At 55.0% G+C, this 24,116-nt stretch overlaps 1 protein-coding gene across 2 annotated transcripts in view; it reads right to left on the bottom strand.

Moving 5' to 3' along the window:
* Positions 1-23,744, bottom strand: part of SMARCD3 (SWI/SNF related, matrix associated, actin dependent regulator of chromatin, subfamily d, member 3) — a 37,046-nt gene extending 13,302 nt beyond the window's left edge. Inside the window, exons 1-2 of one of the 2 annotated variants that reach the window (XM_036356092.1) lie at positions 23,653-23,744; positions 21,691-21,831 (exon numbers count right to left, since the gene is read on the bottom strand). In XM_036356092.1, the coding sequence (XP_036211985.1) occupies positions 21,691-21,729 (39 nt within the window). In that variant the 5' untranslated portion in view covers positions 21,730-21,831; positions 23,653-23,744. Of the gene's footprint in view, positions 1-179; positions 721-21,690; positions 21,832-23,652 lie in introns of those variants that run through there. The other variant, XM_036356093.1, reaches the window with a different exon arrangement.
* Positions 23,745-24,116: the final 372 nt, after the last annotated feature.

Below are 24,116 nucleotides of genomic sequence, written 5' to 3'. Positions count from 1 at the left end.
TCAGGTCCACAAGAACCCCCTTCTGGGCCAATCAAGGTCAGGGCCTCCCCTGCAGCCACCCCTGGGAGATATCCCTATGCTGCCTGTAACGCACGCACGCCCCGCCCCATAGGCCAGGCACCCCACTAATGCAAACACCAGGGGACAGGAGCCACCAGGACCCGCACCTGCGGGCGCACCTTAACCAGCTCCACAGCCCGCTCGCCAGGCCAGATCCACCGGCACCCGCCCGCAGACACGTTTGCGTGCCGTCGCTACAGGGGCGGCCCTAGCGGTCGGGCACAGGGAGCCCTCGGGCCAGAAAGCAGAGGTGCCAGTGTGGGTACCGGCCAGAGCTTCCACGTCACAGGGGCCAGGAGCCCCAGCCGCTCAGCCCCAGGGGCGGTCAGCAGCGCCCCGCCGCCGTGTCCCGCCGGGTGGGAAGGAGGCCAGGGAAAGCCCAGATTCCAGCGGGCAGGGGCCTTCCTCCGAGCCCCTCCGCCCGTGCCGGCCGGCCCAGCTCGCGCTCCGGCCAGGACGGGCGAGTGCCCAGCGGAGGGCGGTCGCCGGCGGCCCGGAGCCGGAGTCCCCCCTGCCGTCCCCCCATCGCTCCTTCCCTCGCCGCGAAGCTCCACCGGCACCAAATGGCCAAGCGCCGCTCCCCGCGCCGAGGGATGCGCCGCGGCGGCGGGACGGGCTCGGCGCCCCCCGACCGCGCCCGGCGCGGGGACGTGGCCCGGCCGCAGCCGCCCGCCCCGGCTGTCGCCTCCCGGGGCTGGGGCAGCGGCGGGAGCCCGGCCGGGCATGCGCGCTGGGCCTCCCTCCCGGTGAAGGTCAGCCCCGGGCCTAGCGGCAGGACTCGGAGCGCGGGGGGGCGGGGAGGCGGCAGGCGGCGGCGACTTAACTCCTTCCCTGCGGGAGGATGGTCACGGCGCTGCGCCGAGCTGGAGTCCCACCTCCCGTCCTCCGTGGAGGTCCCATTCCGAAGACCCCACTCAGGGGAGGCGGGGAGAGTGAAGAGCGAGGAGCGGAGGAGGGGAGCGGGGAAGGGGAGGCGAGGGGAGGGGGGGGAGGCGGGGAGGAACAAAGGAACGCCGCCTGAAGGGGAGACCTCTTTCTGTTGCCCCCTTTCCTCTACCCCAGCAATAAAGGTTTCCGCAGCAGAATGGAATGACCCTCTTGGATTGGTGTGTGTGTGTGTGTGTGTGTGTGTGTGAGTGAGAGAGAGAGAGAGAGAGAGAGAGAGAGAGAGAGAGAGAGAGAGAGAGAGAGAGAGAGAATGGAAATGAAGCGAGACCACCAGAAGCTCAGGCTGACAACCCCTGATTTCAGGGGCCTGGGCCATCCCTAAACCCAGCCCCCACTTTGCCCCCTGCTCACTAAACTCTAGGGCAAGCCAGGGGGCCAGCGGCAGCTCTACCCCGGCCTCCCTGCCTGGCCTAAGTCCCTGCCCCCAGGGAACCCTAGGGGGACGGAGGGGGCAGCCCAGCCCCCAGAGGTGAGTGGAGGGGAGCCGACACCTTAGCCCCCACCTACACTGAGGGGCTTCCTCCCGCCCGCGGACAGGGACAGGACATTGGAGGACCAGACCATGGGTGGGGGCACTGTCCTCCACCCCCTCCTCCACTGCCCAGGCCAGAGCCATGGTGCAGGGACCTCTCTCTTCATGCAAGAGTGTTTCTGTGCCCCGGACGCGGTCTGCTACTATTAAGGGGCTGTCTGTCTTTCTCTGAGACTTTGCCTTTCTGTGTCAGCTTGCAAACATATATAAGAGACAAATATGACAGAAAGAAGCAAACAGGAAAAAAAGTAGGCCACCAAAATAGGTGTGTGACCATCGCCCCTCAGCTCCTCAGGAGGAAAAGGGCCCTCCTGCCCTGAAACCCAAGGGTTCCATCGGACACACACGGGAACCCAGGCAGAGAGACGGGGAGGAGAGAGACAGACACAGAGAAGCAAGGACCATGCCAAGCCAGGGCTGCTGCTAACCCACAAAGACACCGGGTCCCTGTCCCACACACACCTCCGTTGGTCCCTCACTACTATGCTGTCAGCCCCCTTGGAGGGGGGCAAGGTCCCCCAAGGGCTGCACAGAAAGCAGGTGCAGGGTAAAGGTTAGTCAGATGAGTAAGTCCTTTCCCTGTTTGCGTGAGTGGGTTTCCTCTGTCTATGGGGGCTCCGTGACCCCCTTGCTGCCCCTCACATACAGTGAGGGCCAACACCAGGATGCTGAAACTGCCGGTCAGGGAGGAGAGAAAGTCGAGGCTCTGGGGCCTGAGCACGTGCAGCCCAGAGGGAAGGCACATTTCGGATTCACAGCCAGTTTTCTCTCACTCCCCTCTCCCATTCTTTGGGTAATAGTTCATGCCCAGCAGCTTGTGGCTCCGTGCAAAAAGGAGCCACACTGGCCTGGTCCCCATTTCAGCAAGGATGGGGTTGGTCCTGAGTGGTGCTCTAACAGCCAGGCTGCCCACTGCAGCCGACTGGGTGGGACCAGCATGGTTCTGCCAGGTCGGGCAGCAGGGACGTTCCCATAGAAACAGCCTCAGTCCCATAGAAACATCCTTACTCCTGGACCAGTTACATTTAGGGAAAACGCAAGGGGGATCTGTGGCCTCGGGACTCGCAGGCCTTCAAGACACCAAGTAGCAGCAGCAGCAGCAGCAGCAGCAGCACAGGTCCCTCCTTGCCTCCCTGAGGCCAGGAGCCTACCTGGATCCATAGAGCTGGGAACCCCACCCATCCTCACAAAACCCTCTCTCTAGCTGAAGCCTTTCCTCCAGCTCTGCTCCTGCCATCTGCCAAATGCCTGAGGCTCCACGGAGTCACCTACCCCTCTTTATGTCCTTAACATCCTGGCCCACCTCAAGTCTATCAACAGATGCTGGTCCAATCCTCACTTTGTTCACTGCCTGGGAGGCTGGGGACCACATTCAGGGGCAGCTCATGACTTCCTGTGGACACCCAGCTCTGCTCATGGCGGCTACGCGTGGTCCTGGGAAGGCTACCTCCGCCCCCGGTGCTACGTCCTCCTCTGTGAAATGAGATACTGCTACCTTACCCAGACCTCGGAGAAAGCCAGAAGGGCCTTGGCTGGCATGCCGGGGAGAGACAGTTGCCGCCCATTGCCAAGCCTCAAGCATGGACCCTGGCTCCCTGTGCTCCCTGGCTGGGAGACCCTTGGCTGCACTTTATGACCAGTGTCAGGACAATGTCATGGTGACCAAAGATCCTGCTCCTCACCCTGGAAAACTCCTGAGGCCTGAGCCACAGCTCTGACCAGGTGGTCAGAGGGATTTCCGCCAGCCACTACATTCTGAGGTCTGGGATGTCACCCAAGTGAAGAGAACTGAATAGAGAAAAGAATTCATCTGCATTTCCTTGAAGACATTTTTTGGGGAAATTAAACCAAATGGCAACGGGCAGTGGAATGTATAGATAAAACATCCATGGAACAGCCCAGAGACCTGGCCTCCCAGATGTCTTCAGCTTCACCTGGAGTCAAGGGTGAGCCCCGCTCTCAGGGTCTGAAATGCACTTTCTCCTCTGCATCCGTGGGGCCCAGGGAGCCCTGCCCTCTGCCCCTCACCCGACACTCTGCCTCTCCACCACGCCTGTGGGCTACCTGTGGGGCACCTGCCTTCCTGCCATAGGAAACCCCGCACTTCCCTCCACTCCTGCAGGCGTGGCTCCACAAGGCTCCAGCACCCTCTCTGCTCTCCTCTCCCACCAGCTTGAGCCCTTCCACTCTGTGCTCTGTCATAAGTAAGATGTCCGATCCACTTGGCCACTTCTGTGAACATCCCTTTCGCTTTCTTGTGACAGAGCTCAGCTCCCCTTGACGATGTTTTCCCCAGAACTCCCCCCCCCCCCCCCCCCGCCACGCACTGACCTTGAGGTGGGGCAGTACCCCTCCTGGCCCATGGCAGCAGCTTCCAGGCCCTAGTTTTGCATCTTATCCCCACACATGGTGCCTTCATTTTCTGGGGGTTCCAGCTCCAGCTCACTGTCACTCCCACCAGTGTAACTCCCTGCCCTCTTCCTGCTGCTTTTCAGATCCTCTGGTCTTGATTCCTTGGCCTCCTCACCTCCAGTGATCCTCCCCCGAACCCCATCCCCAGCCACTCACACCCAGGTCATTTCTTGTGCCTTGTCATTCCAGGCGCTGTGGTCCGCACCCCGGTATCAGTCTCAAGCACTCCACTCTCTGACCACTCTGTCCAGTGCCTTGACCCCCAAAACCTGTGACTCCACTGGAACCTCGGGTCCATTTCTCTGACCCACATCCCTCGTTGCAATGACACCGGCATATAGACGCTCTTCTTTCAAGTTATGGTGAAATATATATAACATAAAAGTTCATTTTAACCTCCTTTGCATCTATTCTTGACTCTCTTAAGAGTTAAATCCAGCTTCACTAACTCCCAGCAGCTGCACCCAGCAGCTGACCGTGGCTGGAGTGAAACACACCCCTGCCTGGAACTGGTCTCACTGTCACTTTAGGAGCACAGAGTTCAATGGCCTCATGCCATCTCTGGTCCATTCATTCCTTTCCCTGGTCCACTTCGACATGAGTTTTCTTCTTCTCCCTCCTCTGACTTCAAAATCCTCCTCCCCTCTGCACTCCCAGATGATAGGCGTGCTTCTTGCTTCACTGAGAAAATGAAAGAAACTTCCAGAGACTCCCGCCAACCTCCCATCTCCCGGCAGCTCTCTCCCGTTCCTATAGGAGTCACCTGTGCCGTGGCCCCGTTCCTATAGGAGTTGTCTGTGCTCTGGTCCGGAGCTGCCATCCTGGTATCCTGGCTCCTGTCCCTTCTCACGCCCTCAAGGACGTTGCTCCAGCAATTCTCTCCCACACCATCACATGGTCAGCCTTCCCTCGTTCCTGGATGCCTCCTGCCAGCACGCAAAGTCCTGCCATTTCCCCATCTGCTCATCCTATCGGTCACTGCCCAGTTGCAACAAAAACTTCTCAAAAGTGTTATCTTCTCCCAATCCAATCCTTGCTGGCACACATCCTACTCACTGCTCCACTGGAAATGCTCCTGTCGGAGCCGCCCTCAGTTCTCAGGAATCATCTTGCTTAAGCAGCTGCCTCATTCCATACAGTTGGCCACTGTCTCCTCTTGGAAATACTCTCTAGCCTTGGCTCAGAGCAGCGGTCACCAACCGGTGGTCCGTGGGCCACTGGTGGTCCGTGAGGTTCGAAAGGTTGGGACCGCTGCTCTAGAGCACTCCCATCCTTGGGTTTCCCTCTTGCATCCCCTGCTGCCCCTTCTCACCTCCGGGGCTGTCCAGCTCATCTTCCCTCTCAGGGTGGGGGCACTTCGGGCCCAGGCCTTGGTCCTCTTCACTTCTCCACAATCACTTCCTTGGTGACCTCACCCAGTGTCATAGCTTTAAAGACCATCTATATGTTGACAACCACCAACGTTTTCTTCCCAAGCAGTCCCCTCGCCCAACTCTTAGACTTGGATATGCAATTGTCTACTCAACATTTCCACCTGGATCAGTCATAGACGGCTCCACCTTCATATCCCCACAACAAACTCCTGCTCTCTGCCCACCAACATTGGAGTGACCTTAGAATCCTGTCTTTCTCTCACATCCCGCATCCAATCTGAAGGCAAGTCCTGTTGGCTCTGGATCCAGTACCCAACCCCTTCTTACCTCTCCTTGCTACCACCTGGTTCAATCCGTGAGTGGTGGTTAGCTTGCTTCCAACCTGCACCAAGTCTATTCTCAACTTGGCAACCAGAGTGGTCCTTTAAACAGGGAAATCAGCCTGGCCGGTGTGGCTCAGTGGTTGAGTGTCGACTTGTGAACCAGGAGGTCACGGTTTGATTCCAGGTCAGGGCACATGTCCGGGTTACAGGTTGGGGGGTGAGGGTGTAGGAGGCAGCTGATCAATGATTCTCTCACCTTTGATGTTTCTATTTCTCTCTCCCTTCCTCTCAGAAATAAATAAAAACATTTAAAAAACACACAAAAAATAAAAAGGGGAATCAGATCACATCATCTCTCTGCTTGAAACTCTCCCAAGTCCCCCTATCTTATTCTGAGTAAGGACCAAGGTCCTGCGGGTCCCAGGACCCAGTCCCAACGCTACTCTCTGCTCCCTCTGTCCCTCACCTCCTGCCAGTCCTTCACTCTTGTCTGTGCCCCAGCCTCTAGCCTCGTTGTGGTTCTTCAGAAACTCCAGGCATTGGGCAGCCCTGGGGCTTTGTTCCCTCCGCCCGGAAGGCTCTTCTGCATGGCTAACTCGCCTATCTCCCTAAAGTCTTTGTTCAAATGTCCTCTTCTCAATGGGTACAATCTGTCCACACCATTAAAAACTGCAGCCCTCCCTCCCCTCTGCAGTCATCTCCCATATTCTGTTCATCTCCCCGTGGTGCTGCACACCTTCCACCATTCTACGTCATGGACTTACTTATTGTGTTAGTGTGTCCCCCTCCTTCCCTCTGTTTGAAGGTAAGCTCTACAAAGCCAAGTCTCTGGCTTGTTCACGAATAAATCCCGAGTAGCTGGCACATGGTCAAGACAGTGATTCCTCAGAGGTGAAGGCAGTGTGGGATTTCTACATGCTTCCAAATGACACCTGCATATATGCTACAATCTGTGCTCATGTCATGGTAGGATTCATAGCAATAGCATCGTCTTAGGTCTGAACAGAACTTTACTGTTGGCCAGCCAGGCACTTTCACACGCAGTAACCAGCCTAGTCCTCACAGAGACCCTACCAGGTAGGGGATAGGATTCCTGTTCTAAAGATAAGGAAAAAGGGCTCTAGGAGCCATGTGACTTGCCAGCAGTCACGGTGCTATTACGGGGTGGGGTCAGGACTGCAAATCCATCTCCCAACCTCAAGGTTTCTGGGTTTTCTCCATCCCAAGCTGCCTCCCTGACATCTCCATGTAGAATGCCTGCCCCCTGGGAATAATCACACACACACACACACACACACACACACACACACACACACACCTCCCCCTTCCCCAAACACCTGCCTTTTAGAGAAGAAAATCAAGATTCCCAGAAGTCTGTACATTTAAGCTGAATTACTCTCATTTGTCTTTTAAAATTCACCCCAAAAGACCTCAAGCAGATTGTTTCAAACACTAAGAATACAAATTCTAGGAATGCACCATCAAGATGTCTAAAACAAATTTCAATGCATTTTTAGGAGGTTCCTTTAAGTCCTATGTTAGAAATATCCTTTAGCCAAAAAAATGAATCTTAGTTCAACTTTGAATAAGCCCTTCGCTCTTGTGGGTGGAGCAGCAGGCAGTTTAGTGGCTTCTCCGGGCCGTGCGGAAGGACACACGTGTGCATGTAACTCTTGGGTGGGAAACGCACACACGATCACCAGATCAGCAATGCCTCTCTGTCCTCCCACCTGGCCACCCCGGTTCGTGCTTCCTACAGGGACATGCTACCTGGCCATAGGCAGGTGGTGGTCTTGGGCAGATCCAGGGCCACCTTGTCCTGCCTTCCTGGTGCCGTTTGGTGGCCACAGGTCTGAAGAATTCAATCTGGCCTAAGAGGGTAGGAGAAATGATGTGAGCAAAGGCAAGAGGCTCCATCTGTGCCAAGAGGACCCCAGACTTCTTGGGGAACCAGGCAAAAGTATGTGGGGTTGAGAGATGGGCCTGCTAGGGATCAGGGTTCACAAAGCAGGGCTCAGCCTCCCCCATGTCCCCACACAGCAGACCCTATAAGTCAGCAGACTGTGCTTTAGTTCTGGGTCCCAATGGTGCGGCGACAGCCAAGAAACCCCATGAAGACTCACCATGGAGCGGCTGAGGGGGGGACACAGGTGTTTTTGAGCCTGGACCTGCTAGTTGCACCACCCCTGTCTCCACTAACCTTTGTAACAAAGTCTGCTTGGTGCCCCCGCCCACCTGTACAAGGATTCCCCACTCCGGGAAGTGTTTGGCCCTGCCCTGACCATGTCCTGGCTCCCAGATCTAGGCTCTTGCCTTAGGTATTACAACCCAGCCTGTCTCAGCCCAGGGCTGTGACAATGGGTCCTAACTGCCCTGCCCATTGCCCATTGCTCCGGTGACTTATAGGGTCTGCTGCGTGGGGACATGGGGAAGCTGAGGCCGGCTTTGTGAAATCCCTGATCCCTTGCAGGCCCACCTCCTCTCAACCCCACATACTTCTGCCTGCTTCCCCAAGAAATCTGAGGTCCTCTGGGTTCAGGGCCTGGAGGCCTATCTTTCCCCAGGTCCTGAACCCACTGTTCTAATGGGGTCTCTGCAGGCCCATGGTGTGATAGCTCTGAGCTTCAGCCTGGGAACAAGGTTTCTAAAGTCCTCTTGGCACTGTTGACATTTTGGGCTGGATAACTCTTGTGTGTGTGCGCGCGCATGCGTGTGCATGTGTACATGTGTGTGTAGGCTGTGCCATGCATTATACAGTGTTAGGAGCATCCCTGGTTTCTATTCAGTAATTTCTACCACCACCCTCAGCCCTCTAGTGCAGCGGTTCTCAACCTGTGGGTCGCGACCTCTTTGGGGGTCAAACGACCCTTTCACAGGGGTCACCTAAATACATCCTGCATATCAGATATTTACATGACAATTCATAACAGTAGCAACATTACAGTTATGAAGTAGCAACGAAAATAACTTTATGGTTGGAGGTCACCACAACATGAGGAACTGTATTAAAAGGTCGTGGCATTAGGAAGGTTGAGAACCACTGCTCTAGTGGGACAAGCAAAAGTATCTCCAGACACGGTTCCGTGTCCTGGAGGGAGAAACTGCCTCGGACTGAGAACCACTGCCCCAGAGTCAGTCAGTGGTGGGTTCACGCCTGGCTCAGCCACTGACGACCAAAACTTGTACAAGTTACCTGACTGTCTACGCCTCATTCTCTCCATCTGCACAACAGGGATCCTTACACCTGCCTCGCAGGTGGATGGGAGTGTCAAAGTGAGGTCGCACGTGTGCAGAATTCAGCATGGCGCCTGGCACAGGGTAGGCACTGCATGAGAGCTTGCTGCTGTTGCTGGGTTCCCGATGCTGCACCTTTCAAACACTCCCCCTTCTCCCGCCCCAGCTCCACTGCCACTACTCTGCTTACCTCTGGGTCCCTGGTGGTCCTGCTGCGGGCCACCCCCCAGCTAGGGGAGCAGTGAAACCAGGGAGCCCTTGGAGCCCTGCAGCTGTGGGGATCATAGTGGCTGATCATGATGGCTATGGGAGCCTGGGGGGAGTCTCGGTTCTCCCCAAACCACCAGAAGTTTCCTTGAGCAGAGACTGGCCATCAGCATGCAGGCCGGGCCTGGCATGGTTAGCCTGTATATGTGGCCCAGAAACACGGTAGGCGCTGCAGGAAAGAGGGAGATGCTTCAGGAGCCACCACAGCAAACCAAGTGGATTTAAATCCAGGAATAATTTCCAAGGCTGCTTGTTGGCCCAGGGAAGCTGAGGTTTGGGAGCTGCTGCTGAAGACACCTAGAGGCAAAGCAGGGCCTCCCCCTGCACCGTCCTTCCCCACCTCTCCTCTGCCTCCCCCTTCCCATGCTTAGTGAGCACCCACTAGGGCAGCCGTGGGCAAACTACGGCCCGCGGGCCGGATCTGGCCCATTTGAAATGAATAAAACTATTGAAAAAAAAGACCGTACCCTTTTATGTAATGATGTTTACTTTGAATTTATATTAGTTCACACAAATACTCCATCCATGCTTTTGTTCTGGCCCTCCGGTCTAGTTTAAGAACCCATTGTGGCCCTCGAGTCAAAAAGTTTGCCCACCCCTGCACTAGGGATGCTTTGCGAGAAGTGCTGCTGACTCACGTGCTAGACACAGCCTCAACCCTCGAGACACCTGAATTTAAGGACCAGAAAGGGGCTGATGGGACTGAAGGCCTTGACACACTGCAAGATGCAAGAAGCTCGTGTCAGCTGCCCCCCACCCCAGCCGCCAGGAAGGCTGCAGTTCTAGTACTAGGTAGTGCGTCCCATTCCAGAGCCCTGGGTCCGTGCTAAGGTCTCTCACGATGAAGCCTGCAGTCAGGGGAGCCTGGACAAGCACCGGGTTAGGAGGATGTAGTCCTTGCAGAGGAGAGAGGGAATTACCCCTAGCAGCTGCCACCTCAGGGGCTGTGGCTGGGCGGTGCAGCGGGCCTCGGTGTCAGTGGAGGAGAAGCCAGCAGCTGCAGCCTGGCCGGCCGAGAGTTCTGGGGAGCTGGCTGCAGGGTTGCCATGGGCTGGCTGCCAGCGAACCTGTGGCACATTGACTGTATCAGTGGCACAGAAAGGAGGCCCCCTCCGGCTCCGCACAGTCCCCTGAGGGGAGAGCTAGAGCCAGGTGGGGAGCCTGTGTTCCAGCCACCAGGGCCCAAGAGATTCCACGGTGGTGGGGAGTCCAACTGTCCCCTGGGGCCTTGGTTCTTCCTGTGGCACGTGTAACCCAGGCTCAAACCTCCTGGAGGTTCTGGCCACTTAGAGCTCATCTCTCTCCTGCAAAAGACAGGACTCCCAATGCTGAAGGCAGCGATCACAGTCCCGTTAGGGGCTGAATTATGTTCCCCAGAAAGTCATTTGTTGGGGTCCTAACCCACAGCACCTCAGAATGTGATCTTATCTGGAGACATGGCATTTACAGAGGTCATCGAGTTCAGATGGCCATTAGATTTATTCTAATCCAATGTGACCGGCGTCCTTAAGAAATAGGGGACTTTTGGACACAGAGACTGACACACACAGAGGGAAGATGATGTGAGGAGACAGAGGAGAAGATGGCCATCTGCAGGCCTTCCCCACAGGTCCTTCCTCACAGCCCCCAGGACGGACCAGCCCTGCTGACACCTTGATCTCAGGCTTCCAACCTCTAGGCTGTGAGAAAAACGCATTTCAGTTGTTTCAGCCCGGGTCTGTGGTACTTTGTGGCAGCCCTAGGTACTAATTACTAGTCCACCCAACACGGCTCTTCACGATCCCTACAGTGGTCTGCATGTGACCTGCTGGCCAGTCCGTGGGCCATCCATTCTGCTCCCATATCCTAAGGGCAGCCCCTACAGCGGTTCTCAACCTGTGGGTCGCGACCCCTTTGGGGGTTGAACGACCCTTTCACAGGGGTCGCCGAAGACCATCCTGCATATCAGATATTTACATGATGATTCATAACAGTAGCAACATGACAGTTATGAAGTAGAAACGAAAATAATTTTATGGTTGGGTCACAACATGAGGAACTGTATTTAAAGGGCCAGAAGGTTGAGAACCACTGCCCTAGAACAATGTGTTGCACAAGCACAACACAGGGCAGAGCCCGGCCCAGAAGACCTGTGTCTGAGTGTTCACCCCACGGCCTATTGACCAGAAGACAGCAGTGTGAAGTCATGTCAACCGGTCTGACCCTCATTCCCTTCATTTTTAAAATGGGCATACTATTGTCTCATTGGGTTATCGTCAGTAGCAAAACAGTAATGAGAGGACATGTGAAGATTCTCCTTAAGTCACAGAGGACTGAATGAAGTACCACTGTTAATGAATCGCTCCTTGGTAACCACCCTTCCCACTCTGGCCTTGTATTGAACTCACTGTCAATTAAAACCTCAATTCGCTTCCTACTCCAATTGTGCCAAAGCATGTCTCCCCATCCCGTTCTTGTAATGTTGCCTCTGTGGACTCAAGAACAGACACACAGTTATTCCTGTTCATATTCATCTTGTAAGCCTTAGCCCATTGTTCTGGCTTGAGAGCTTTTGAATCTCAGTTCCATTATCCAATATATTTACTGTCCTTTCCAGCTGTGCCTCATTCATAAATCCAGTGAGCATAACCTCTCTTCATCCGGGTCTTTGCTGAAGGTATTGAAAGAAGACAGGCACCAGGACAAAACCCTCTCTCCAGACAATCTACCCCCTTGGGGCTTAGTCTTCACCTGGCAGTAAACTTACTCCATCATAGGAATATTCAGTCCCATGATGGAGAGTCATGTGGTAGTTAAAAATCAGCCAGTGCCCTAGCCGGTTTGGCTCAGTGGATAGAGCGTTGGCCTGCAGATAGAAGGGTCTTGGGTTTGATTGTGGTCAAGGGGTTGCAAGCTCCTCCCTGGCCTGGGCCCTGGTCAGAGCTCATGCAGGAGGCAACCAATTGATGTGTTTCTCTCACATCGATATTTTTCTCTTTCTTTCCTTTCCCTCTCTCTTCACTCTCTCTAAAAATCAGTGGAAAAATATCCCCAGGTGAGGATAAATAAATAAATAATAAAATACAAGCAGCCACAGTAGGAGTATTTACACCATAGGAATTGGCAAACAATACAGATCAGAGTTCAGCTCCCCCTTCCCAGCCTGTGAAGAGCCAGTTGTTGGGTATTTAAACACACACCACTTTGTCAAATACTTTGGATATATGTCCAAATTAACATATATATCTTAATGAAGCTTAATAGCCTATAAAACAATTCAATATTCATTATATAATCTGGTTCTTTCAACATCCCAGGAAGTGAAAGGGCAGGATATTACTATACCCTTTTTAAAAATGAGGGGCACAAGGTTAATGATTGACGCAGAGCCAGACAGCGAACTAGTGTGGAAGGTGGGGCCACTGCCCGGGTTTAAACATAGACAAGTTGAGAGGGGGGTTCCACAGCAGTCCCCACCCTTCCCATCAGCAGCACACCACTGAGGATTAATGAGCAATGCTTCTCAAAATGGGACCCCTGACTGATACTTGGGAAGGGGTCTTCACATTTTGACAAAGTTCTTCACCGTTTGTTTATAACTCATTGATGACAAGAGACTACCTAAAGTGACAGCAACTCTTAATGCAATATTTCTCAAACTGAGGCCCTCAAGTTCTCGGGGTGAGAAACGTCCTGAGCCTAATGGATAAAAGAGATGACAAGGGGTAAGGAAAGTTCAGGATGGATGTTACCAATTGGGCAAGGCGGACAGCTCTCACTTAGCCCACACCGTGTCTTACGCACTCTTAGAAACCTTAAAAATTGTCAGATTTCACATAAAGAAACAGATTTCCAGTCTCTTAAGAAACGGGAAATCTGGCAATAAGCCCAACAAGACCTTGGACAGTCAGATGGAGGTTAGAAGGGGGTGCCCGTTTTTGAACGGGCAAGAGCTCTCTAATCCACTCCTCCTCCTAATTCCCTATTTTAGGGACCACAAACTCTAATGCCCCTAGGGGCTCAGCAATTAATGTAAATAAGTGGTCTGGGCTTTGAGCACCAGAACAATTAGCCTTTGACCTTAGGTCTCTGCTGGAGGTAGAGGGCCTGGCTGTTTCCCTGTGGTCTGGGCCACACACACCTCCGAGAGCCAGATGTGGTCGAGAGACCCCACCTGGGACTCTTGCCCCGACCATTCAGAGGCTACTTAACCTCTCTGTGCCTCAGTTTCTCATCTTAAAAGTGATGAAGATAATAATGGCATTTACCTTATAGTGTTGTGGTAAGGATAAATGTTAAGCCATGAAAAATTCTAAAAACAGTTCTTGAATTTGCCACGAGTCCTCCATCGCACTGGCTGCTATTATTCTGACTCCACATGCTTTGCTCTGTTCCCTCCTGCAGGTGGTGCTCTAAGCCTCAGATGCTGCTGAGGAAGTGAGGGGTGGGCAACGGGGGGTGGGCAGCTGTGGGGTGAGGGGGGTCTTGACAGATAGAGCTATCATCTACTGAACAGGCAAATTTTTGAAGGGTTTCAAAGACAGAGTTGTAACCTGAAGGGAGAGGCCAGGGTGAGATAGGATAAGAGGGAGTAAAATAGGGGCTCAGAGGGTAAACTGAGGCACAAAAATAAAAGCAAAATGATGGCTTGCTGATGGGTGGGGGAAGTCAGATTTGTGACAAAACCAGGTCTCAGCTTCTTCCCTCTCTACTCAGGCTGCCACCCAAAGGGACCTCGCCCCTCCTCCTGCCTCAAAGCGACCCACCTGCAGCCCTGCTGCTGATTCAGCTGCTGAAACTCAGTCAGATGTGTCTACAGCCCCAGAGAGCTGGGAGACCACAGGGCTCTCTCCTGGAGCCCCACACCGGTTCATTCACCACCCCCGCTTCCAACTGAAAACTCTATTAGAGGAAAGAAGTTAGGCCTCTCAAATATGCAGGTTACATCAGGCCGATGGAGAGCTGCTGGCTGGGAAGATGACTGCACAGGCAGGGGACAAGGAGTAGGCACAATTTGGCTGGTGGGAGGAAGCCCCAGGGGCTCCTCACTGACCCCGGGCCTTTATGAGCCAATGGTGGGTGTGGCCTGGAACTAAGGGAGACCCTGGTCACTGCTAAAAAATCGTGCTCTGGGGTCTATAGATGACACCTGGAGCCGGAGCAGCCCTAGAAGGACATTTAACCCATGCACTGAGGAGGGCGTTCCTGACATTCACCACACATGAGGCCTTGGGTGGAGTGCCTATTACTCAGCATCCACTGCATCCTTATGAAAGGGGCATTAAGTCCCACTTTACAGATGAAAGATCAGGCCTGAGTAAATACAAAGGCTGACACCACTAGGCAGCCTCGCCCCCTCTGGCTGCCTCTCCCCAGTGGGCACCAAGGTCATGAACAGCCTGCACATGCCCCAGGTAGGAACATTTGAAGAAGCCAGAACTGGATGTTCCTGAGAGCAGGTGCAGAGTGTGTGACGACTGTCTCCAAGTGTCTGGGGGCGGACAAATGTTGTGGAAGCAGAAATATTCTCCAAAGGGCAAGACCAAGGTCACCACAAGAACAACTGAGGGAGGACTAAGCTTTGGAACATGGTGAACAGGTCCTGTTGGGGAGGGACTGCTGGGTGGGGGCCAAGAGCAGCTGGATGGAGCTGCTCAGGTGTTGGCAGGTCAAGGTGGGCAGGTAAGAAAGGCCCCCTCTTGGGTCATGGGGGTGTAGAGAGGGCATGGCCAACAGCAAAAGGGATGGCAGGCTCATCTTAGGACCAGCTGTCAGGGCCACCTCCTTTCTTCTCTGACTGCCTCATTTATTCACTCGCTCATTCAAGAAATATTTTTTTGTGCTATGCTGAACAAGACAGATGCATTCAGTCTGTGCCTTTAAGGGGCTCTACAGTGAAATATTTACATTTCTGGTACATAAGAAGGTGGGACTGACTTTTCTGACTTTTGGGGAGTGAAAAAGTGTCCGCGGAAGGAGTGGCATTTAAGTCTAGCTTTGAAGAATGAGCATACTTAGGCAGGTGAAGGGAGCTGAAAGAGTATTGATGGCAAAGGGAATAGCATGTGTGAAGGCCGTGAGTGAGGGCAGTCATTTGAAGGCCATGAGGACATGGAAGACGGGCCAGGTCGTGTTTCAGGAAGCCCACTGTGAATGCCCTGGTCGGTTGGGGCTTGGGGCAGGGGGGCAGACTGAGTGTGGGGCACCAATTAGGTGGCTACCTCAGTGATCTGGGCAGAAGACAGCAGCAGATGGACCAGGATGGTGACCTGAGAAATAAGCCGATGGAATTGAGATGGGTCTAGGAAATAAAAATCAAATAAAAGAATGAGGTGATTGGAAAGAGGAATCAAGATGGAGACATAGGTAAGCGCTGGTACTTGCTGCCTCCCACAATCACATCAAAATTACAATGAAACTACAAAACAACCATCATTCAGAACTACCTGAAAGCTGGCTGAATGGAAGTCCTACAATTAGAGAAGTAAAAAAGAAAGCACATTGAGACTGGTAGGAGGGGTGGAAGCGCAGAACAGGCTGGTCAGATACCCACATGTGCCATTTTTTTAATTGCAAGGGATATATTGGCTGCAGAGGCACCCTCTGTGAGGAGTAAGGGGTCCAAGCCCCACATCAGGCCCCCAGCCCGGGGTTCCAGGGCTGGTAGGAGACGTCCCCATAACTTCAGGCTGTAAAAACCAGCAGGGATTGTGGTTGAGTGACACGGAGGCTGCTGGAGACCCAGAGAGCTCCTTTTAAAAGGCCAGAGCACGAACTTACTCAGACTCTATCCCTCTGAGCTCCAGTGCCAGATGGCTTTGGGGGACACAGGGACATACAGGGAGGAGTGTTTAGCATAGTGGCAGGAAATCAGGGATGGCTTTCTCCCAGACAGGGGGTGCTTGCAGGCAGGTGTCATTGTTCTAGTGCTAGGACCTCCTCTCCCCTTTTACCCCTCTCTGAGCCCCTTCTCCCTCCTCCCCCTCAGGTCGCAGAGCTGACTGGCAGCCATATCTGAGTTTCCATCAGCCTGGCTCACACTGTTTGCTCCCCACTGGTGATTCCCTGAAACCCTGCCCCATCCAATTTGCAGCCCCATCCAAGCTGTTTGCTGCAACTTTTCCATATGAAGAGCCTGTTCTAGCTCAGGCTTCAAACTTTGCTAAAATCTCTCAAACAAGCAGCAGCTGGTGTCAGTGTGCCCCAAACCTATCAATAAAAGGCCCAATACCCAGTACTAGCACCAGCCTGCCTTGCTTCACAACTTGGCCTTGCCTGGGCACTTCATAAGCCCAATACAAGTAGCAGCCATCTACAGACCTCTCTGTAGCTCCTGCCAGGTGGCCCCAGGCAGTGTCTGACTTTGCACCTCCCAGAAGGACCCAGAACTAGTGTACCTGATGGATAACTTCAGACCATACCAGATTACAGCTCTACACATCCACAAGCAACACACTCAAGAGGCAGACTCAGTGAGCACCAAAGCCTTACTAAAGCAAGTGCTGCTCCATAGGGGTATCTCCTGCACAGCTGCTCTTCCACTGCAGCTGGTTCTCACAGACAATTTGGCCTAGAGGTCAATTTCTCCCAGTGACGCCAACAGCAATCAAGGTTCAAGTACAGGACTATGCACACAGCCCACACAGGGGCACACCTACAGTGCCCAGATCAGGTGACTGGGGAGGCTGAGCCACTGGGCCCTACAGGACACCTACTACACAAGGGCACTCTCCTAGTTCCAGAAGACATAGTAGCTCTACCTAATACATAGAAACAGACACAGTGAAGCAGCCAAAATGCAGAGACAAAGAAACATGTCACAATGGAAGCAAGTAAACTACTGAATACAGAGTTCAAAACCATGGTTATAAGACTAATCAAGAATCTTAATGAGAGCTTCAAGGGACTTAGTGAGACTTTCAAGGATCTTAGTAAGAATTTCAAAAGACATGAAAAGGAACAGTCAGAAATTAAGCATATACTAACTGACATAAAGAATAATTTACAGGAATTTAACAGTCGAGTAGAGGATTCTGAGAATCAAATCAACAATTTGAAATATGAGGAAGGAAAACCATCTAATCAGAAGTGCAAAAAAAGAAGAAAAAATTTAAAAATATGTAGATAGTATAAGGAGCCTCTGGGACAACTTTAAGAGTACCAACATTCACATCATGGGGGTGCCAGAAGGAGAGCAGAGAGAGCAAGATATTGAAAAACTATTTGAAGCAATAATGACAGAAAACTTCTCCTACCTGGTTAAAGAAATAGAGTTACAAGTCCACAAAGTGCAGAGAGGAACACAAAGAGCCCCACACCAAGACACATCATAATTAAAATGCTAAGGATTAAAGACAAAAAGAGAATCTTAAAAGCATCAAGAGAAAAGCAGTTAGTTACTTACAAGGGAGCACCCATACAGCTATCAACTGATTTCTCAACAGAAACTTTGCAGGCCAGAAGGGAGTGGCAAGAAATATTCAAAGTGATGAGTAGCAAGGACCTATAACCAAGATTACTCTAGCCAGCAAAGCTCTCATTTAGAATTGAAGGTCAGATAAAGAGTTTTACAGACAAGAAAAAGCTAAAGGAGTTCATCAGCACCAAACCAGTGTGCATGAAATGTTGAAGGGTATTCTTTAAGAAGAGGAAGAAGAAGGCGAAAAATATGAACATTAAAATGGCACTAAATACACATCTATCAACAACTGAATCTAAAAATCAAAATAAACAAACAAGGAATCGAAGGAGCAAAATAAACTGGTGAATAAAATAGAATCAGAGGCATGGAAACATGGAACAGAATGATGAATCTCAAAGGGAAGAGGGGGTGGAGGTGGGAAGAGATTAGCCAAAGATCTTGCATATATGCATTACCTATGGACACAGACAATAGGATGATAAAGGCCTGCAGTGAGGCAGGAACTTGGTGGAGGGGGGCAATTGGGGGAATAGGGGGACACCTATAATACCCTCCACAATAAAGATATTTTTTTAAAAAAATAAATGCATTTTTAAAAAAAGAATGAGGTGATTGTTCTTATGCAGAAAGAAGGAAGGGGTAGGATCAAAGGTTACTCCCAGGTCAGCAATGTGACCGGCCCCACCCCCACTGGAGAGGCAACCCTGGCCTCTTGTGTTCATGTGTTCACAGAAAGCTTCTACTCTATTCCTCTGAAGAGAAGATTCCTTGCCCAGTCTCTCCACCCTTCTCTTGGGTGGGGCGCTGTCTGACAAAGTGGTGAGAGTCTGACACCTGCTGGACACGTTCCTCTCCTGGGCAGGGCGGGGGCGGGGACGGGGGGGGGGGGGCGGGCGTGCGTTGAATTTAGGCATCCCTGCCTTTCCCTTGAAGCCTGCCCATCTCCTCTTGTTCCTATGCCCCAGTGAGCACACAGGTCTGCATCTGGGCCTCAGGTTCAAGCCCCTCTTCAGTCCAGCTTTCCTGCAATAACTGAGAAATCCCTGCAGCCGTGCCTCTTTCCTAGTGGGTTCAGGACCTGGTGGGTAAGGCAGGTGATGGGGCCCTCTCTCCACCCAAGCTCACCGTTGGGCACACATGCTGGGAGGGTCTCTATTCTCCTAGGAGGATGCTACCCTTACCCCAGGAATGGGACTACATGATTCCTGGCTGGAACCGAGCCCTCCTGCCTGATATTTATCGGAAACACTGTTGTAAATATTAACAGAGAGGATTTCCTGACGGCAGGCAATGCATTCCTCTAGTTTTTCTAAATTTTATCGTTGGATTGAGCACAATAAGCAGTATTTCTCTGGCTGCCCAGCTTGTGTTAGTCCTTGCCTTAGCCCAGGAAATTCAGGGTGTTGTTAAGGACATCACTTAACTTTGTCACCCAGTGTCCCCCTATGTCATCATACAGGAGAGACTTCTTGGGGTGTCAGGGCCAGAAATCACAGTATTTCTGAACAAATGGTGTGCTTTTTGTCATAAGGGCAGCGTGACCCACATGAGTGCTCACGTTCCGCACGCGGGAGGGTCCCAGGGCCTCTCGGTTTGCATGTTGTGGACTAACTCCTTCTTGGCCATACATTTCCTTCCTGTACTTCCTCCCTCCAACTCCTCCTGGAATGAGGTGGGCAGCCTCTCGTCCCCCGTTCTCTCCCTCCCTTCAGGCCCAGAATATTCTGCAGTCTGGGAGACAGTTGACATGGAGTGATCCAAGTTCGTTAATTCCAGTCAAGACACCAGGGGGGATGTGTGCATAAGACCAACTCAAATTTCCTGCAGGTTTAGGTCACAGAGAAATCAGGTTCACAGCTTGGGAAGCAAATCAAGGGCCAGCCTGAGAGCAACTGCTCTCCCATCGGGTCCCTCACGGTCACCGAGGGTCTGTACACGCCTCGCTTTGGGGGACACGGCCCACAAAGTGTCCCTTAGCTGAGTGCCCACCAGACGCAGGCTGACCCCACTGGTGCAGCAACTGAAGAGAGTTCAGAATCCACCAAACCCAGGGCCATTCAGCCTCCTCCTGGCGACACCTTCGCCTTCGCCCATTACCTCCGCCATGTGACAGCTCACTGACCCGGAGCTCTCTCCTGCCATCGCACTGCAAAGCGCTGGGGGAGGCGGGGGGCGGGGCGGGGTGATAGTGCAGCTCTGGACGCCTGGTCTAGACCCGCGCTAGCTCAGAGCTTGTCAGCATCCAAGTGAGAGCACGTGCCCACACTGCCAGGCGTCCAAGCCAGCTCCACACCCACCACTGTACACACTGAATGAAGGCCACGTTAGGCTAATGTGACTCTAAAATAAACTGCCAGAAACTTCCTCTAGCACCTGACTCCTCACCACCTTCAGCACATGGGGAGGTTGGGGCTCCTGACTCCCCAGGAATCCCAGATAAGCCTTAGATCCACCTTGTGACTGGGGCCACTTGGGGACCAGGTGTCACCAGGATGTACTCACTGTCCCAGGGCCTCCCAGTCTTCTCAAGCCTCCCCTCCCCCACTGCCCGTCCTCACAGCCTGAGGCACCTGCCTACTGCTCCTGGGGAGACCCTCGGGGCTTAGCTCAGTGCACCCCAAATCGGTGGAAATGTACGAAGTCTTACCATTTGGGGACCTGACTCTGGCGTATCTCCCAGGGACCTCAGCTGCCTCCCACCAGCCTCCCCACCCCCTGGGACCTGGCCTCTGCCCTCAGACACCCCAGAACTTAAGAGCACCCAGGGAGAACGTGTGTGGGACACTAGCTCGTAGCTTTCCTCCAGGATTCCGCATTAAAACCGACCCGCAGGCTGAGGAATAGGTTCCCACTTCCCCTCAGACGGTGCTTAGGTTTGGGGGCAGTGGATGGGACCTCTGTTGGGGCCTTGATTTCCTGCCCCTCACTGCACGTATTCCAGGGTGACAGCGCGGATGTCGGAGCTCCCTGCCACCCTGCTGCTCCATCCTCTGGGCCTGCCAGCCACCAGTGTTCACATCTTCCAGCCACAGGGGGCGGGGGTGAAGGGGACGGGGCTGCCCCTGCCTCAGAGCAGCCACACCAGGACGCTGAGTCCTCAGCAGCTTCTGAGGAAGGAGAAGCTGAGAAAGCCACTCTCATCCAGCTCACCCTTGACCCTGGCACCAGCTGACCCGCCTCCTCTTCTCCAAAAGGCTGCCTCAAACAGCCCATCCAGGGCTTCCCCTGTGTCCCTCCCAGGGCCCTGTGGCACTTCCTGCGGGATGGCCTGTCCGCTCCTCCTGCTGGGACTGGGTCTCACAGGCTGTTGCCAGGTGACCCCACCAGTGAGGCAGCCAGAGGGGCAGGTGGGGCTGGGCAGGCGGAGCCCAGACCAGACCGCAGGCTTCAGACCAGCGCCAGCCCCTCCCCAAGATAAATGCATCCTCCAGCAGGTGGCCTTTCCATGCGGTGCCTCAGTGTGTCCTTCTGGGCCAGGGGGGCTGATGTGGGACTAGCCAGGCCGTCCTCCTCTCCCTCTGCCAGGAGGAGGCCCAGGCGGGTCCAGCTCACATCAGTGGGCACCGCGGAGCGCCTGAGCCGCAGGCCTGCCTAGCGGCAGCACAGGGCTGGCTCCCCCAAGGCTGTGCCACAGGCTGCTACCTCCCCCTCCTGCTAAGAACAAACCCGCCGGCCCTGCAGGCTTTGGCACGTCTGCCACAGCGTGTTTGGGGTTAGGTTTCTGGAGGCCACCTTGTGCCAGGGGTCAGCAGGTTCCTCCCAGCAGGGGGGGCACATGTGTGCACATGGGGGTGTGTTCACACATGGGGGAGAGGAGAGATGTGTGTCAGGGTGTCTGTTGGTGGGAAGGAAATGGAACAAGCCATAGACACAGACCATTTTCACCCGAACCAAAAACACGGCTTCAGGCTTGCTTGTCCCTGGCTCAGCTGGCGGCTCTGAGAGGCAGGACCCAGGGACAGGAGGGGGAAGGTGGAGGGTGTGCCAGTGGGGCCTGGGCCGAGGCTCCAGCTGTGCGAGGGCTAAGAGGCACCACCATGGGCCTGGCTGGGGCAGAAGTGCCAAGAGGGGGCCAGACGCCAGCAACTTTCAGTTGGGCCCCAGGGCTCCTGCTCCCAGGCTGGGGGAGGCAGCGCCTACCTGTACCACGGTGGGTGGGTGCTGAAGGCCTGGAGTCATGGGTGGCAGGGTCCTGCAGCAGGGCACTCATCCGGTGCCCCCTCGGGGTGCGGGCCCAGAGCCCACCTCGCCTGCAGCTCCAAGCGCCATTCTGAGGAGGATCTGAAAGGAGAGGGCAGTGGGAGGGCCGGCAGACCTCGAGCCCAGGCAGATTCAAGGGCGCCAGGAGGCTGGGGAAGAAGACAGTTGAGGGGCCACCATGGACCAGCCCCTGACAGGGAGTGACCAGGACTGAGGTGGTGAGGCCCAGGCTGGTGGCACGAGGAAGAGCATGGGATGGGCAGGGTGCGTGCAGGAAGCCGTCAGACACTGGCTCCTGAGAACCCAGGCAGGCCCAGGTCCCTACAGGGGTGAAGCTCTGGGGACCTGGCAACAGGTGGGCAGAGAGCTGGGCACTGGAGGTGAGGGAGTGACCGGCAGGCCAGGATGGGAGCTGGGTGGCCTCTGGTCAGCCTAGGCCTCGCGAGGGAACAGTAGGAGCGGCAGGCAGGTAGTGGCAGCCATCCCCTCCGCTGTGCAGGGCCCCCCTGGATTCGCCCTGTGGGCCCTGGGCTTCAGGGTGGCTTGTGCTGAGGTCCCCAGGCAGAGGCCGGACGGACATGGGGATTGAGCGGAGGGTGGTGCTGTAGATAGGGGGCGGGAGTGGAGGGCTTGAGAGTGGCTCAGGTCATGTGCAGGGGCTGGTGGCCAGGGGGTGACTCTGGGAAGGGTGAGGTGGAAGGCAAGGCCATGTAGAGGAAGATGCCAATAGGGGAGAGATTACCAGCCCAGGACTAGGGGAGGTGCCCTGCAGGAAGGTGGGAGAGAGAGAAACACCTGAATAGGAGAGAGGTATACAGCCAAGTAGAGACAGGGGAGGTGCCAGGCAGGATGTGAGGAGGGAAGATGCCAGGCAGGAGGGAGGAGGGAAGATGCCAGGCAGGGGGGAGGAGGGGAGGTACTAGGCAGAATGGGAGGAGGGGAGATGCCAGGCGGGATGGGAGGTGCCAAGGAAGGGGGAGGAGGGGAGGTGCCAGGCAGGGAGAAGGAGGGAAGGTGCCAGGCGGGATGGGAGGTGCCAGGGAAGGGGGAGGAGGAGAAGGGCCAGGCAGGATGGGAGGAGAGAAGATGCCAGGCAGGGGGAGGAGGGAAGGTGCTGACAGGATGGATGGTGGGAAGACGCCAGGCAGGAAGGAGGAGGGGAGGTGCCAGGCAGGGGTGTAGGGCAGAGGGCAAGGATGCCAGGCAAGAGTTGAATGGGAAAGTGCTAGGCAGAGGGGAGGTGACAGATGATGAGGAGGAGTAGGTGCAAGACAATCGTGGAGGAGGGAAGGTGCCAGACTGCAGGGAGGAGAGTATGGTACCAGGCAGGAGGGCGCCAGGCAAAGGGAAGGAGGGGAAATGCGGGGGGGGGGGGGGGGGGGGGGAGGGAATGGAAAGGTACCAGGTAGGGAAAGAGGGATGAGGAGGGGAGGCATCCGAGAGGACAGGACGGCGGGTGGGAACTTGGCAGTCATGGAAGAGGTGCGAGACAGGGGACAGGAGGACGAGGCACCAGGCTGGGGCTGGGGGTGCCAGGCAGGGGGCAGGGAGGAAGAGTCAGGAGTGAGGGAGGCATCAGGAAAGGGAGGGAGCATCCAGGCGGGGAGAAGGGGGATGCCAGGTAAGGGGAAGGTGCCAGGCAAGGGATAAGGCGGGAGATGCCAGGCGGGGGGAGAGGGATGCCAGCCATGGAGAAGGGATGCCAGCAGGCGGGAGGAGAGGGAAACCAGGCAGGGGGGAGGAGGGATGCCAGGCAGGAGAAGGAAGGGTGATGCCAACAGAGGCAAGACGGGTACTTCCAGGCAGGGAAGGCGGGGACGGGGGCGGGGGCGCGGCGCGGCCTGGCGCGTCTCTTCTCCGTCTCCGCAAGGGCCTGGAGGCCGAGCGGCACGGGTCGCTCACCTGCTCCCCCGGGACGGCCGGGAGCACGGCCGCCCGCTCCCGCTCAGCGATCGGCTGGGCCGGCGCCTGCGCCGCTGCAGCCCCGAGAGGGGGAGGCGCAGGGAGCGTCTGCAAAGAGCTGAATAATGACTTAGGGATCGGAGCAGGCGCCGTTGCCCCAGCGAACCGACCGTGCGGTCCCCACGCCGGGAGCGCCACGCCGCGCCCTGGCCTGCGCACAATGCGCCCTAGGTGTGTCTGTAGGCGCACTTCGCGCCCACGGATGCACACAGGCCGTCAGGGCATTCTGTGTGATCCTGTGTGACCCGAGACATGACCTCTTCAGGACCACACACACGCACACACGCACACCTTGGGGGGTGAGAACTTAAGTTCCACGCCAGGTTCAGGGTCAGGCTCTGACTGATGCCCCCGCCCCGCTCCCCAGTCTTTATGAGCTCGCCCGCCCGCGCCTGGTCTAATCC

Source organism: Myotis myotis, unplaced genomic scaffold (genome assembly GCF_014108235.1).
Source record: "Myotis myotis isolate mMyoMyo1 unplaced genomic scaffold, mMyoMyo1.p scaffold_m19_p_25, whole genome shotgun sequence".
Taxonomy (NCBI): Eukaryota; Metazoa; Chordata; class Mammalia; order Chiroptera; family Vespertilionidae; genus Myotis; species Myotis myotis.
Note: the sequence above shows the minus strand (reverse complement) of the source record. Positions and strands in the feature narration are given on the sequence as shown.